The sequence below is a fragment of the Camelina sativa genome, chromosome 9 (assembly GCF_000633955.1).
Source record: "Camelina sativa cultivar DH55 chromosome 9, Cs, whole genome shotgun sequence".
Classification (NCBI taxonomy): domain Eukaryota; kingdom Viridiplantae; phylum Streptophyta; class Magnoliopsida; order Brassicales; family Brassicaceae; genus Camelina; species Camelina sativa.
In genome coordinates this window covers 30,492,143-30,508,788 of record NC_025693.1, presented here as the reverse complement: position 1 = coordinate 30,508,788, position 16,646 = coordinate 30,492,143, and the positions used below count along the sequence as shown (strand labels likewise).

Below are 16,646 nucleotides of genomic sequence, written 5' to 3'. Positions count from 1 at the left end.
AAAAAAAAGAGGTTAGGTCAAAAGAGCGACCACATCCGACAAAAGGCCAGCGCAAGAGTGACTGTGATTCCACATAACGAAGAAACATGATAACTGGACGGTGATCCTTTGCTCTGATCCAAAGCTCCTTCGTATATCATCGATGTATCCACCGGCGACCACGTCGTACTACTACTACTATCTCCGGCTGGAGTCGTAGTTCCTGAGGGCGTCGTCGTTTTAGGATCTGGGCTCTGATCTTGTGATGATTTTTGACTGATAAACAAAAACAAAATCATAGCCGTTCAATATACATGTGTAAGTGATTCTGCCACGCGTCCCCTCGAAATTGGACACGATATTAACAAAATAAAAAATCTCACAGGACCGTTAAAGATCCACATCCCAATAAATCTATCCACAATTCGAGGATGGTTATAAAAACAAATTTGTAAATAAAATAAAAATATTCTCTCTGTTTCATAATAAGTGTCATTTTGACACTTTACACACAAATTAAAAAAACATATTAAAATATCTTTTATACCCTTAAAATTGAAATTGACTTTTGATATTCTTCAATGAATATGAGGTTAAAGTTGGAAATTTATGCTTAATTTTACATTGAAAATCTAAAATGACACTTATTTTGAAACAAAAAAATTAGGCTAGAATGAAACAGAGGGAGTAAATCCTAAAGAACACACATTTCCTTTTTTTTTTTGCAGTATAAAGCAAAGTCCTATCCTATAGTGTAGATTCTTATTTTATCCTATATAATTGGCAAAAAACAAAAATCTCAGTTACTTCAATTGCACGGTAAACAAAAAAGGTAATTAATGGTTAGTAAATATGTTGTCTGATGTAATTGACGAAAATACCCTCACACCTAACCTTAATCATCATAATAAACAAACTATTCACTAAAGGATAAGAAGGGAATTACAAACCTGGTGTTAGGGGAAGGGCAAAACGTGATGACGTAATTAGGGGAGTCGGCGCATGTGAAGGTACTACTCTGATCATCGTAAGCGTAGCTGTAAGCACGTGGACACGCGGTTTTAAACACCACCGAGTACGACGACGGTTTACACGTGTCAGGCGTACCGAAGGCCCCGCTGCAACAGTACTCCGGCGTACGGAAAGCTTCGCACGCGCTTTTACACCCCATGGACTGTTTCCCTCCGCCGTCCAAACTCGTCACTTTAAGCTCCGACGGACACGAACCGTTCAGATCCACGACGCATCCGGTGCTGCTACAGTTCAAACCGGAACCTCCCTGAGGAACCACCAGCATCGGGACGTTGTAACCGTCGACGAGACTCACGTCGTAGAAATCTAGACCACCGGATCCGTCTAACGTGAACTCCGCTAGCGTCGCGGGAGGCGTGGCTCCGGATCCGGAGCATTCGACGGTACCGGATCCGCAATCTCCGGTGAGACAAGTGAATTTACCGCCGTCGGTGGTGCATTGAGTTCTTCCCCAGAAACGTCCTCCCCATGAAGTCGGAGCTATGATGGTTCGCTCTTCGCCTTTTTGGAGTACGAATCCGGTCGTCGGAAGCGGTGGAACTCCGGCGTTTGATAAAAGTCCAGGCCAGACTGTGTATTCGCATTTGTTCACCATTACGAAGCTCGTTGATCTAACTCCTGTGAATTTAAATAAATACCCGAAAAAAAATAAAATCAAAATCATCTTATTATAGTCACAGTATTTTTTATTAAAATCATTACTTAAATTGAAGATTCGTTACCAGAAACGAACAAATGGGAGAGGGTAAGTAAGATCAATGGCAACGGAAGAGCCATTGGAACAAAGAAGAAGAAGATTTGTTAAGGATCTTAATGCTCTGTTTCGTCTTCTTCTTCTTTGTTGTAGTTTTATTTAATGTAGAACAGAGGAGTCTGAGAGAGAGCGAAAGAGAGATGAAGAAGACGATGTGTGATTTATAGAGATAGCATATTCCGTTGGCTTTATCTATTGGTAATAATCAGGTGTATGTGTTGGTTGGTGGCTTATGGTACGACTGCTTACGTGGTTACACCTAATTGGTTTATAAAAATTTTAACCGTTGAGATTAAAAAAATATATATAGCTATTACTTTAATACTAATAGACATAATTATAAGCACTATACTATAATGGGTTAGACTGATTCGAGAATAGTTAAATTACCACTAATTGTGTTTGTCCGAGTTTGATTGATAATTTTTTCAACGAAAATATCCAACTCTACCTTTTGACGTTCACTTTTGATTTTAAAAGTATCTACAAAAACGTAAAGTAATTCATATATTTTTTTCAAGATTCTTTTAACTTTACTGTATAGTTACGCGATTAAGATTTGTAAACCACGTAGACGTGCAAAAACAGTATTACGTTCTTTTTCTTTCTATGATTTTATAGGAATTTTCAGTAGAGATTGATTATGTGATTTCCATCTAAAGTCTAAACAATGAGAACTAGTAAGAAGGGTCTAGTTCAAAATGATGACGAGCTTCAAGAGTCCAAAACCATATGATTTTATAAAACTATCACTTCATTTTAATTAACAACTAGCTAGGGTACGACTAGTGGACGTTTCAACGTCTTTGATGATAGTCGCGGGCCCTGTAATTTATATTGGAGGATCCATATAATATCTTCCTTGTAATAAAAATGTTTTGTGCAATATAATATCTTTGCCTTGCTTGTTTGATTGATCAATTGCAACGAACTACGACATACACAAAACACCCAAAAATTATGTGCTAGATATTTTTGTCAAAAGTTAAATTATTGTTACGTTTTACTGTGTTCAAAAGACGTGGTGTGTGAACTGTGAAAGATTAAAGAAGATGTGAAAAAGTGATAAAATAGTTTTTCAATAATTGCTTGCGTTTTTTTTTGTACGACTAAATAGCGACCGTTTTTGTAATTTTGTATTCGGACAGGTCACATCCACTTTACAATATTTCGTAAGCCATCGTCTTCCCTCACGTTTTATTTTTCTTTTCGTCCGTCACATTACAATAAACCAGTTTCATGCGTACAATATATTCATAAGTTAGATACGATAAAATATTTAATGGGCCTTTTTGGTTAAGTAGAATGAATAAGCCTACCAGAATTTCATCAAAAAGCACAAATGTGCTGCCCATAAATTAGGTTGAAAATGCAGACTGCATGAACTCTTTTGATCATATTCCATATTCAGAATAGCACACAAAATAAGCGTTAACTCAAACAGCTAAATGATTATTATCATCGAATTTATCGTTTCAAAGAAAACATGTAGCTAATTTCTTGCCTTAAACACAGCACAAACATCTCAAAGTTCTTTGATTTCCATATATATATATTTTTTCGTAAGTCAATCTTTCGCAATGAGACATGTCATTGTTGAGGTGTTGGTTCTGACTTTTTTGGTCGTCTTGGAGTTGAGCTATGCGTTTGCACCTATCGTATCGTATCAATGGGTCGTCTCTTATTCTCAACGTTCCATTCTTGGAGGCAACAAGCAGGTTCCATCGATGATTCGTTTTATGTTTTATTTGTTTTGTTTAGAAGTATGATTTTTTAAGTCATTAATACATGATCAATCAACAGATCATAGTGATCAACGACATGTTTCCTGGACCGATCCTTAATGCAACAGCAAACGATATCATCATCGTCAACATTTTCAACAATTTGAACGAACCCTTTCTTATGACATGGTAAATATTTCACACTTACTTTAGGTGTGTTTTTGAATTGGTTTTGGTTTAGCCATATTTGTTATCAAAACCTGTATATATAAAAAATTAAAGGAATGGATTACAATTGCGGAAGAACTCGTGGCAAGATGGAGTTCGAGGGACAAACTGTCCCATACTACCGGGGACAAATTGGACGTACAGTTTTCAGGTGAAGGATCAGATCGGAAGCTACTTTTACTTTCCGTCGCTTCTACTTCAGAAAGCTGCCGGAGGATACGGTTCTATTAGAATCAATACCCCGGAACTTGTGCCGGTTCCGTTCCCAACGCCCGACTCTGAATACGACATCTTGGTAGGAGATTGGTTCTATGCCGACCATACGGTAAGTTTTGTTTTATTTTACCGTATACCATTACCATCCAAACTCCAAAGTAATCTCCTATATTAATTTTTTAACAAAAATATATTTACTTATACTAAATTGATAATTTATGTGCTTGATGAAAATAAAGGTGGATTATTATCTTTCTTTTTAATTTAATTTTTAAAAATATTGTGTAGTTTTTTTTTTTTTTTTAAAGATGTTTGGGTTTGATTTGCATAACACAAGTAATTTGTTTTGCAAATGGTTTGATGAAAGGATTTGAGAGCTTCACTTGACACCGGTCACAGTTTGCCAACTCCTGATGGTATTCTTATTAACGGGCGTGGTCCTGAAGAGACCTTCTTTGCATTTGAACCAGGTGAGTTTTTTTCTTAATATATTACACAAATGTACGTTTTGTTTAATTGTCTAATAACAGACCAATGTACCTTTTGTTTTGTGCTTAATGGCAGGTAAAATGTATAGGCTAAGAATATCAAACGTGGGTCTCAAAACATGTGTAAACTTCAGGATCCAAGACCATGATATGCTTCTAGTTGAGACAGAGGGTACGTATGTTCAGAAACGTGTTTACTCGAGCCTGGACATCCACGTGGGTCAATCATACTCTGTTCTCGTCACCGCTAAAACCGACCCGGTTGGTATAAACCGCGCCTACTACATACTGGCAACAGCCCGGTTCACTGATTACTACCTTGGCGGTATAGCTTTAATTCGATATCCCAACTCTCCACTCGACCCGGTCGGATCAGTCCCACTCGCACCTGCTTCGTGGGATTACGCTTCCTCAGTTGAACAAGCCCTATCCATCAGGTATTCTCTCGGATCAGTTTTTAGTTTCATATTCTTGACTAATAAGTAATAAGTAATAAGTAATAAGTGTAAGTGTGACACCACAGAATGGACCTAAACGTTGGAGCGGCAAGAACGAACCCACAAGGTTCGTACCACTACGGACGTATAAAGGTAGCCAGAACGATATTATTACACAACGACGTCATGCTATCGTCCGGCAGACTCCGTTACACAATAAACGGTGTTTCGTTTGTCTACCCCGAAACACCGTTAAAGCTCGTTGACCATTTCCAACTAAACGACACGATCATCCCCAACATGTTCCCGAATTACCCTACGAACAAAACACCGAGTCTAGGCACCTCAGTGGTCGATATACGTTACAGAGATTTCGTCCATATCGTGTTCCAGAATCCCCTGTTTGAATTGCAGAGTTACCACATCGATGGTTACAATTTCTTCGTCGTCGGGTAAAAATTACATGTCATAATCGAAATCATATCTGTTCATATGATTAATTAAGTGTACTAATCTTTATTTGAGTTGATGTTAAGATATGGATTTGGAGCTTGGTCTGAGAGCAAAAGAGCTGGATATAACTTAGTGGATGCTGTTTCACGGTCAACAGTTCAGGTTAAATCAAATTATAATCTTCGTAATTAACGTATTAGAATTTAGACTAGAGAGTTTAGTTTGTTTTTTTTTCCTTTTTTGGGGTTTAGGTATATCCATATTCGTGGGCAGCAATACTAATAGCAATGGATAATCAAGGAATGTGGAATGTGAGATCACAGAAAGCAGAGCAGTGGTATCTTGGTCAAGAGCTTTATATGAGAGTTAAAGGTGAAGGACAAGAAGATCCTTCGAATATTCCGGTTAGAGATGAAAATCCGATACCGGAAAATGTCATCCGATGTGGCAGAGTTCTTTGATAATTAATTGTTTTTAATAATTTTTAAAAAGCAGTAAAAACGATTTAAACTTGAAAGAAATGAACTTTTATAATCATCAGAAAGTATTTAGGATCGGTCAGCATCACTACTAGAATCAGACGACCGTTGTGAGAAGTTCCACTGCTAAACGATGCCGTTTTGGTTAATAGGCTTGCAGAATTGTTATCTACAAAACAAGGCCCAGCCTAGGTCTGTTATGACTGAATCTATATATTTGTCACATCACTTCTGTATTATTTTTTTGTACCAATAGGAAAATGATAGAAACGTGCTCCCATATCCTCTGTGTTCCCTTCAGTGACATTTTTACAAGAAGTTGGGAGCAAGTAATTTTACCAAGAACAAGTGGTTGGAAACAATAATATGTTTAAAAAAGAAAATAAAAAATAGGATCGGTTTTTTACAAGTTCAATTATTGATCTTGACGTTACGTATAAAAACAGTAGATCGAACTTGACATAAAAATAAAACCAAAATAATTGGATCAAATCTCAGATCTTACTACAGTCTAAATCTATCTAACTACATGTGCTATGACATTATTATTTTTCTATATGAGTACATATAATTCTTTATATTTTGTTTTGTTATCAATAGTATTTGCATGATAGATCCAAACTCAATTGGTGTGAGGATATTTTTATACCATGATAATTCAACCGATTTTCAAATTTCAATTATTGTGTTTTATCGTTTACGTAGAAATAGACATACTTATTCAAGATCTCCAAATCGTTTATTACATCTAGCTACATGTGCTATGTCACTTAAAACAACTAAGAGACTCAAGACAAGTTATTGAATACATTTCGCACCCATCTTGTAATGCATAAGTATATGTTACTGTTTCTATGGTTATAGTTCAAAAATTAGAAGAAGACTCGTCATTAGTGGATTCAAAGGTCTGAAAACGAGTCTAACAAATAACAGCCATAATGTGATTTCTTCTCTATCAATGTATGTAGACATTTTAATTAGTGAAAATATTGATATTTTTAATGGCTCATTTCAGACCATGATTTATTTGGAACTTTAAGAAAATCTAACAAAGTCCAAAAACAAAGAAAAAAAAGCTAAAAAAATACTATTGATGTTGATTAAAATCTATAATAGTCAATAGTAAAATTTAATGATATTATCTGTATAAGAAGAAAATAAAGATATCACATTTATTTTTAATTTATAATTTCCAAATCATCTTAAATAAAATTAATTATATATTGGTATGATGTATTATTCATTTTCCTTTCAAAGAATTTTCAATATCAAGGTTTTATTATTTTCTTTTGTTAAATAAATGATATATTGGTATATATATATAAAAAAAACAATTAGGGTGCAGTGAAAAAAAAACAGAGGAAGAAGAAGAAACGGTTATAGCTGGCAAGATCCATCTTCTTCCCCCCCTCTGTCAACGTTGTCACTCTCCCGCTTCTCTCTCTCTCTCTCTCTCTCTCTCTCGCCTTCTTATTCTCTTCACTCTTCTCTCGTCTCAGATCTCAAATCTTTTATCGATCATCATGAGAGAGATCCTTCACGTGCAAGGTGGCCAATGCGGTAACCAAATCGGTTCCAAATTCTGGGAAGTTATCTGCGACGAACACGGCGTTGATCCCACGGGACGTTACAACGGTGACTCCGCTGATCTCCAGCTCGAACGTATCAACGTTTATTACAATGAAGCATCTGGTGGTAGATATGTTCCTCGTGCTGTTCTCATGGATCTTGAGCCTGGTACTATGGATAGTATCAGATCCGGCGCCTATGGTCAGATATTTCGTCCTGATAACTTTGTTTTTGGTCAGTCTGGTGCTGGTAACAACTGGGCGAAAGGTCATTATACCGAAGGTGCTTAGCTTATTGATGCTGTTCTTGATGTTGTTCGTAAGGAGGCTGAGAACTGTGATTGCCTTCAAGGTATATATATATATCTCAATCATTCTTTTGGTTTCTATCATTTATATATCGTGACTCTTGCATGTTTAGTAACCGTTGATCTCGAATTCACTTATTTTTTCTATGTTCTTGAATCTTGATCATCCTCGCATTGCACTTGTTGATCTCTTTGAAAAATTGTTTTTGATATGTTTCTTAACATTTATCTCATCAAGAACATGATCCTTCGATTTTGTTTTGCTCGTGGAGTGAGTCGGTGCTTCTGTTTCAATAATTCATATTGTTAAAGAATCAGATGTTAATTCATGTTGAGACTGAGCCCGTTACCACTTAATGATTGACCCAGCAATTAGATTTTGTCTACTTGTTTTTCAAACGACATTGAACAATATCCTAATTTGGCGGTAGTGTTATTGTGGCCCCTAATGTTTTGTGACAGTGGATCAAAAGTTATAATATCACGTGAACCTTAACCATATCGAATTTTTTAATCAGCAATTCAGCACTTTAGAGAATACTGTTGTGTTGTTGACTCTATCGAGGTGAAACAGATCATATTTGAGAGATGATTGAATAGGCAAATGGGACATGATTGGTTTCATATAGAATAACATCTCATTACTTTTTTGGATCTGGTCTGGACATAAAAGACAAGTCCTTTTATCAAACTTGCTATTTGGACTATGTTTAGTTGCAATTCAAGTGACATTACGGATACATTGTTACAGGGTTTCAAGTATGCCACTCTCTCGGAGGAGGCACAGGTTCAGGAATGGGAACTCTGTTGATATCAAAGATCCGTGAGGAGTACCCGGACAGGATGATGCTCACATTCTCTGTTTTCCCATCTCCAAAGGTCTCAGATACAGTCGTTGAGCCTTACAATGCTACTCTTTCAGTCCACCAGCTTGTAGAGAACGCTGATGAATGCATGGTCCTCGACAACGAAGCTCTCTATGATATCTGTTTCCGCACTCTCAAACTCAGCACTCCTAGCTGTAAGTACCAAGTTTTGTGTCCAATAAAGCTAATTAATGTTCTCTCTTAAATCCTGAGACGATCATATATGTATATACATTTGCAGTTGGAGACTTGAACCACTTGATCTCTGCAACAATGAGTGGTGTGACTTGCTCTTTAAGGTTCCCTGGACAACTCAACTCTGACCTAAGGAAACTCGCCGTGAACCTTATCCCATTCCCACGTCTTCATTTCTTCATGGTTGGTTTCGCGCCTCTCACTTCCCGTGGCTCTCAACAGTACATCTCTCTCACAGTCCCCGAGCTGACGCAGCAAATGTGGGACGCCAAGAACATGATGTGCGCAGCTGATCCACGCCACGGACGTTACCTCACAGCCTCGGCCATGTTCAGAGGAAAGATGAGCACAAAAGAAGTTGACGAACAGATATTGAACGTCCAGAACAAGAACTCATCCTACTTCGTTGAATGGATCCCAAACAACGTCAAGTCCAGCGTCTGCGACATCCCACCAACCGGAATCAAAATGGCTTCAACGTTTGTAGGAAACTCGACTTCGATCCAGGAAATGTTTAGGAGAGTGAGCGAGCAGTTCACAGCCATGTTCAGGAGAAAAGCTTTCCTTCATTGGTATACAGGAGAAGGAATGGACGAGATGGAGTTCACTGAAGCTGAAAGCAACATGAATGATCTCGTCGCTGAATACCAGCAATACCAAGATGCTACTGCTGATGAAGAAGGTGAGTACGAGGATGAAGAGGAAGAAGAAGTTTACGAATCTTGATTTCAGATTGAGAAAACACAAACCCAATCTTGAAAGCTCTCTTTCTCTCTATGCCTACTACTACTATTACTACTTTGTGGTTCTCTTATTGTATTTGCCATTTGCATTGTTTGTAATAATAATTCGTCAATGTATCTCTCTTTTAAGCTCTCATAAATAAAATAAAATAAAGGATTCTTAGAATCCTTTTAAAACTGCATTTATAAAATTATACACAACCAATACTTTTGCATTTTTCCCAATGGAAACTTGCAATTTTGGTTGAGAATATTCGTATCAAAATCCTAGTACATTTTTCTGATATATATCTAGGCACTAGGAAGGTAGAGAAAGCTCCCAAAAAAAAGAAAATAAAAAAGGTTACAATTTAGAAAAAATTACCAATCCCTACTTGAGTTGGTACGAGGGGATGAATCTAGTGTAAACCTTCTTGGATCGAATCAAACCTAATCTTCTTTGTCTTGCTTGAGCAGCTGCTTGGATTTTACTTGCTGATGATGATGATGTCACTCTCTCAAAACCAACCAATGGGAAGAGTTCGTTAGCACCTTCCTCTGCAGCTGGAAGAAGGTTCAGATCAATACCGCTACGTCGTTCGATATCACTCACGTTAACCGTACGATGAACAGATATCAACGGTCGCAGATTTGAATCAACTCTAATGGGCTGGGCTATTAACCCAACTTGCGCCCTAAGTAAACCCATCTCCGCCTGTAATATTCCATTCACCAAATATTTATCAAATATGGAAACAAATATTAATAAACCTTTACATTTCCCAAAAGAATAAAAGGAAAATAAAGAAAATATAAAAAACACCTCGAGAACAGAACAGGATGTGTTAAACTGAGAAGATGATGTCTGGTTTTTCGTACAAAAGAATTCTTCTTCTAAACCTTTTTTAATCTGTCGTTTAGCAACCAACTCGACACATCAGATTGATTTATGCAAATTACATAACAATTTTGTCAAACAATTTAAACCAGAAATAATAATAAGAACTTACGGTTTGAGAATTGGTTTTCTTGGCCTCACCGGTTAAGCACGAAGAACTCGAATTACTTCCCAAATCGCCGACCGATTTTATCACAGGAGACGAAGAAGAAGAAGACGAAGACCTCTTTTTAGTGCGACCCCATTTATGGAACAAAGGAGGAGAAAAATCAGAAGAGGAGGAGGAGGAGAATACAACAGGATGCGAAAGTTGCAATAAGACTGAAGAAACTTCGTAGTCAATTCTATCGAAATAGGAATCTTCGTTCTTGCCTTTGCCTTTAGCACAGTGCTCTTCTTCCATTGATAGACTCTGTTTCTTCTTCTTCGACATTGTTGTGGTTTTTTTTTTAGTAGTGAATCTGTGAATGAGGGAAGAGACACGAATGATTTTTTTTTTTTTGGGAAGGAGTCTGTCTCTCTCTTCTCTTCTCTTCTCTTCGGCTGCTTGAAACGATTGGGTTAATAATATGACTTATGAGAGTTAAATCTTTTTCTGAAGATTTGGTTTCGTTTTATTTGTTTTTTTTTTCACATATATCTCGTAGTGTTGATGGTCTAGCTTTATGACACGTGTCAGTACATTTTTTTGTTTCTTACTTTTGATTTTTGGGTTTCTTGTTTTCGTTGTAATTAACTTTTTAGCCATTTAACATTTTTTGTCAATTTTGGAAGAAAAAGAAATCGAATTAATCGCCAAAAATGCTAAGTTTGCTTTTATTTTTCTAAACACAATATTATTTGTCACTGACTGATTCCGGTAATCTCTTCTCCGGTGAGCCATTTAGTCTCTCCTCCTTGACTTGATGGATTCTGTTGCCACCGATTCTCGTCAGACGCTCTGAATTCTCTTCTCGCGACGGAAGATGTGACTCAAACCTTACATTCCTCATCTCTGCTTCCGGCAGTTCCTGTCTCTACTCCATTTGTTCCCACCATTGGAGCATGGGCAAAACCGCCTAAAATCATCCCGGAAGCTGAGCCTTTCCGTCATGAAACTCTGATTCCAATGGAAAGAGGCAAATCCGATCCAGAATTAGACATTCTTCCTCTAGCGATTAAAGAGAATGGACAACTACGCTTTCCATAGGCAGCAAAGATGGACCCTTCGATCTGAAATCTCCATCGAACAACAACACCAACTTACATGGAAGATGGCACTCCCAAGGTACACATTCCAAACCATGTCTTGTTGAGAGGACTTGAGAATCAACAAGAATATGTTATAGGTCAGTTTAATCGTTGCCTTACACCATATGGAGGTCTCATCAATGTAGTGACTAATAGAATTTGGGGGAGAAAGTGTAAGATTTTCTTACGAAAACTTGGGGAATCCTCTTATTTATTTCATATTCCGGATGCACCAACTAGAGCTTGGGTTTTACAGCGCGGTTTATGGCACATTGATAGCTGCATCATGTTTGTTGCTCCTTGGACTTCTGCTGATACATTAGCTCTGCCAGAGATCACATCTGTCCCGGTCTGGGTCACACTAAAAAACATCCCTAGTCGTCTTTATTCGCACGCACTGGGGAATCAGTTGGATAGCTTCGGGTTTAGGTGAACCTATGGCTACTGATAAACCAAGGCTGAATCCTTCTCTAATGGGAGTGGCTAAGCTCATGGTTGAAGTTGAGCTAGAAAAAGGATTTCCACATAGAATTGCGGTCGAGGATAAAAGAGGCTATGTCTTTATGGTGGATGTGGAGTATTCTTGGCTTCCATCAAAATATAGTAAATGTGGTTTTGTAGGCCATAAAGAAACTAGATGTCTTCTCCTCTCTCAAGCAGGTTCTATCTCTAATTTGGCCTCTAAGGTTGATGTAATTCCAGTTGTTGTTGAAGGTAATAAAATTCCCCAAACACCCCTTGTTGAGGCTGCCGAAACCTCATGTATTCCTACTCCCATTGTTGCACATGAAAATCTTGTTAATTGTGCATCCCCAGTTGCTGCAGTGCTAGGTGCAGGTTCTGTTTCTGCCTGCACATATGTCTCCCCTACTCTCTCAGTTGAAGCTGCTCTTGTTGAGACTACCGTTGAAGCTCCTACTACAGTTGAAACTACAACCAACACCACTGCCTTATGCAACCCTATTCCCATCCATACTGAAGTTGTATTGTCATCTTCTCCAATGGTAACTGTCCCATTTTCTCCCCCTTGTTCAAGTCCATTGCAAAATGAGTTTGTGCAGGAAAATATCGTAGGAAGTACTCAATTTGCTGACTTTGATGTTGGAGATTATGGTTATGAGATGGGTGATGAATCCTCTCAACGTACCCGAGGAGGAAGGACAATCAAACCTACCCAAAAACTTCAAGATCAATGGATTACGGTCAGAGGACGAGGCAAGCGTGGTCGTGGTGGCCGCGGTGGTCGAAGATGATCGATCCAAAAATAGCTAGAAGATTAAATTTCCAGTTTCCACTAGTTCTATCTTTCTCTCCTTTTAGAATATGCTTCATTGTATAATCTCCCATTAATTTACTTTCAAAAACTGATCTACAAATCATATCCCTGTATTACTTTTATGCATTTTAATTGAAAGCCTTTAAAAAAAAAAACACAATATTATTTCTGATAATTTTCACATACCTCACTAGATTTCGTTCTGATTAAAAATAATGTTTGAAGTGATGCGTTTAACAAGTTAGTAATTTTTTTATATATAGTTTTTTCTGTTTAGAGTTAAATTGGTCACCAAGTTTCATTTGCTCGCTCAAAGAAATTTTGCTTCTATAAAAGAACCAAAATTTATATATCCAATTATTCTATGTGTCCATTTATTTACCGAGGACATGTCAACGAAGTGTGGTTACTATATTCTGCAACTACTGCATAAAAATGGGATATTTCGTCAAGCTACAGACCTGATCCGAGTCTTGTACCAAAGCAATCTAGATTTTGGTTTAATTGTTTTCCTAAAAAGAATGGATGACTATAGAGATAACAGTCAACATTACCAGTCAATAACCAAATGATTTTTTTTTTTTTTTTTTGGCAAGAACTAAATGTTAACCATACAATATTTGTTAACATGTTCAAAAAAAAAAAAATATGCATTCAATTAGTAAGCAAACCGTGTCCACTTAACTGGACTATTACTACAGTCTACAACAGAATAGAGCTTTAAAAACAAAAAACAAAATGTAAAATTTATTTGAAAAAAGGTTTTTACATCAAGTGCTTCTTTAGCTTAAAACCTTGTTAAAACATTTGATCAAAAAAATCAAAGAGAGTACTTCTTTAGTGTGTGGCAAACCTGACCTCCATACATTTGTCATAACCTCCATCTCCTTGCTCTCTTAGAGAGAGCCTGTGTTTGTAATCTAAACTAGTAAACTCTACTCGTAACTGTTTTACCCTCCAATGAATGCACTATAATTAAAGAACGTGTTATGTTGAAATCATATGATTAGTAGTAGTGTAAGCCTAAAACGCACGAGATAATTTGTTTTTTTTTTTATTTATAATAGTTTGATTTAGAGTTTAAAAAATATATGGGAAACTGTACTGTGGAGAAGAATCTAGAGGAAATTGTAAAAATAACCGATAGAAGTAGACTATTTTAAATATTAGTAATTAGTTTTCTGAAGATGAAGAAGTAGCATTCATAGCAAGAGTTTGAATTTTCAAAACATTCACACACATTAAAAACAAATAAACGGGCAAGTTAATAATTAGGATTAACAACTTTTTTTCTTTTACTTTTTTTTCTTTTCTGAAATATGATTTCACAATACGAGAGGTGCTCATATTTACAAACATGATGAATACACGTTAAAAAAATAAAACAATTAGGTTACAACTACTATTTTAAATATTACTAGTAATTGTAACTTTGATACAATTTGATGATGATGAATAAACGTTAAAAAAATAAAACAATTAGGTTACTTCATTTTTTTCTCTCTCTCCCTATTTAAAAAGATTCTATCAAATCTAAATTTAGAAAAAAAGAAGTAAATTGGAATTACTTGATTTTCTCACTCGTAACTTCCTAACATGATCAACCCTTGGCGAACAAGCATACACTAATCATTAATATACTCACATTCATAATTTCTCCATTTTACCTTGTAGAGATGTTTTCTTCTTCTCTGCCTCCTGAAGTAATTCTCAAAATCTTGTCTTTTCTTCCGGGCAAAACATTACAAACCCTCCGATTAGTTTCAAAGCAGTTTAACTCCTTAATCTCCGAACCCTACCTCCTCCGTCTCCACCACCCCCATGCCCTAAACTCCTTCTCTATCCTAACCGCCTTCACCGGTTCCCACGGATCCCAAACCGTATATCTCAAACTCTTCCTCTTCACCAAACCCAACGACGTCGCTCTCGCCGTTCTCACTGCTTTCAAAGCTTTTTACACAGACCGTCTCCCAGACACTTATCGTGACAATGAGCAAACACTAAAACCCATCACAAAACGCTTCCTTGGAGAGAGAATCAGAGTCTTCTCTTCTAACCATCGGTTTATCTGTATCTTGATCGACAAGGAACATTTTCTATTCGACCCTGTTAACCAAAAACTCCTAAAAATATCACAATCTTCCACTTCTTCTTCACCTTCTGTTGTCTCCTTCGGCTTCGTTTCTTCAACATTGCAATACAAAATCATCAGGTTTTTCCTTCCTTATCACCCAATCTGCAAATTCGAGATACTCACTCTCACAATCACAGGAAGAAACTGCAATCATCATCTCGAGATCTCACCATGGAAATCACAAGAACAAGAGTGTCCTTACCTTCTAGAACCATACCCTCCAGCTCACGCTGATGGATTCCTTTATTGGATAACAAAACATGTTCCACAGATCGTGTCTTTCTCTTTAGAACAAGAGAAGTTTTCTGTTCTGCCTCCACCGCCATGTTTTGAAGACAACCCTAAGCACCGTTTTAGCTTATGTGGAATCAGAGGGAATCTCTGGCTAGTAGACTACAATTCTTTTGCACCAAACATGGAGCTTTGGATGATGGTGAGTGGCTCAAATGGATCTGCTTGGATCAAAACGCACCATATCGACCTCAAGAAAACATTGACCCATTACTATCGAACGTTTCCGATCATGATTCATGATATACAATCTGATTGTGTAATCTTCCAGGTTTTGTTTCCAAGTAAGATACATATTTATTACACGAGCAAGAATGAAGTGGAGGACGTTGGGGGTTTATCATGCGGAGAGTTACAGCTTTGTCATTATACTGATGGCCTTTTGTCTCTCTAATTTGTACTTGTGAGATTAAATCTGTAATTTATCTTTTAAAAATATATGACAAAATCATTCATGTTCCCTTATGATTTTGAACTTTTCTCAATTTTTTTTTTTTTTCTTCTTATAGTTGACAAGAGGTATAATCATTTTGGGGATTCATGAAACAGCCTAAAACACAAAATTAATTATGAATCAATATTACACAATCCGGTTGCATGATTTAACAAATATTGTAAAATCAAAGTACATTAATCAATATATTAAAGAAAAAAACGATTCAATACCACCTTTAGTTTTTCAATGGATTACAAAAGAGACGAGGCAGAGTCGTTGGCTTACCCACGAATCTAATTTTCACCTAAAACAAACTTAACCCTCCACGTGTCACCGTCTTAAAGTGTTGGACTTTTCGACTTTGTGTTGTATGAAGAAAAAAAAAAGAGAGTAACTTTTAGCTGGGGTGGCTAGGTGGGGGTGGGTGCGTGCGTTACCAATTTTTCCAGTTTCCCCACTCCACATCCAGAATACTAATAATCACCTGATCATGCAACATAATCAATCCGGTCCGAAAAAGAGACAGATCTGGTCCTAAAGGTTTCGACTTTACTGGTTCTATTATTTTTGGTAAGAAAGTGAAAAAGATGAAGGCGGCGCAGAGGCCGATCCACGCCGTGACGACATGGGTTCGCCGGCAACCACCAAAGGTTAAAGCTTTTCTCGGTGTTGTATCAGCCATGACTGCTCTGGTTTTGCTGAGAATGATCGTTCATGACCACGACAATCTCTTTGTCGCTGCTGAGGCTGTTCATGCCCTTGGTATCTCCGTCCTTATCTACAAACTCACCAAGGAGAAGACTTGTGCTGGTACTCATCGATTTCTTCCCAAAGTTTCGATATTTCTTGATTTTGAAAGTTCAGGGTTTCTTGGTTTAGGCTTTGATTAGGGGATGAGTGATTCTGAATTTGATTTTTGTCCCGATCCGATC

The 16,646-nt window shown here is 37.2% G+C and overlaps 4 protein-coding genes and 1 pseudogene across 6 annotated transcripts in view; 3 read left to right on the top strand and 2 right to left on the bottom strand.

The window, feature by feature from the left end:
* LOC104713233 (thaumatin-like protein 1b) overlaps positions 1–1,908 on the bottom strand; it is a 2,746-nt gene extending 838 nt beyond the window's left edge. Inside the window, exons 1-3 of the mRNA XM_010430317.2 lie at positions 1,734–1,908; positions 930–1,629; positions 10–255 (exon numbers count right to left, since the gene is read on the bottom strand). Of these exons, the coding sequence (XP_010428619.1) occupies positions 18–255; positions 930–1,629; positions 1,734–1,788 (993 nt within the window). The 5' untranslated portion in view covers positions 1,789–1,908 and the 3' untranslated portion in view covers positions 10–17. The remainder of the gene's footprint in view (positions 1–9; positions 256–929; positions 1,630–1,733) is intronic.
* On the top strand, positions 3,209–5,908 carry LOC104713231 (monocopper oxidase-like protein SKS1). Its single transcript, XM_019230240.1, has 8 exons — positions 3,209–3,483; positions 3,569–3,678; positions 3,772–4,042; positions 4,301–4,403; positions 4,498–4,858; positions 4,945–5,310; positions 5,395–5,473; positions 5,563–5,908. The coding sequence occupies exons 1-8, from the start codon at positions 3,346–3,348 to the stop codon at positions 5,770–5,772; spliced, it is 1,638 nt and encodes a 545-aa protein (XP_019085785.1). The 5' UTR covers positions 3,209–3,345; the 3' UTR covers positions 5,773–5,908.
* Positions 7,211–9,593, top strand: LOC104713229 (annotated as a pseudogene).
* On the bottom strand, positions 9,642–10,934 carry LOC104713230. 2 transcript variants are annotated; one of them, XM_010430313.2, is made up of 3 exons: positions 10,460–10,934; positions 10,273–10,359; positions 9,644–10,164 (listed from the first exon to the last, which is right to left on the bottom strand). In XM_010430313.2, the coding sequence occupies exons 1-3, from the start codon at positions 10,778–10,780 to the stop codon at positions 9,841–9,843; spliced, it is 732 nt and encodes a 243-aa protein (XP_010428615.1). In that variant the 5' UTR covers positions 10,781–10,934; the 3' UTR covers positions 9,644–9,840. The 2 variants fall into 2 exon arrangements, with proteins under 2 accessions (XP_010428616.1, XP_010428615.1); XM_010430314.2 differs by lacking the exon at positions 10,273–10,359 and having other exon boundaries at positions 9,642–10,164.
* LOC104713227 (ER lumen protein-retaining receptor) overlaps positions 16,108–16,646 on the top strand; it is a 2,553-nt gene continuing 2,014 nt past the window's right edge. Inside the window, exon 1 of one of the 2 annotated variants that reach the window (XM_010430312.2) lies at positions 16,108–16,524. In XM_010430312.2, the coding sequence (XP_010428614.1) occupies positions 16,302–16,524 (223 nt within the window). In that variant the 5' untranslated portion in view covers positions 16,108–16,301. The remainder of the gene's footprint in view (positions 16,525–16,646) is intronic. The other variant, XM_010430311.2, reaches the window with a different exon arrangement.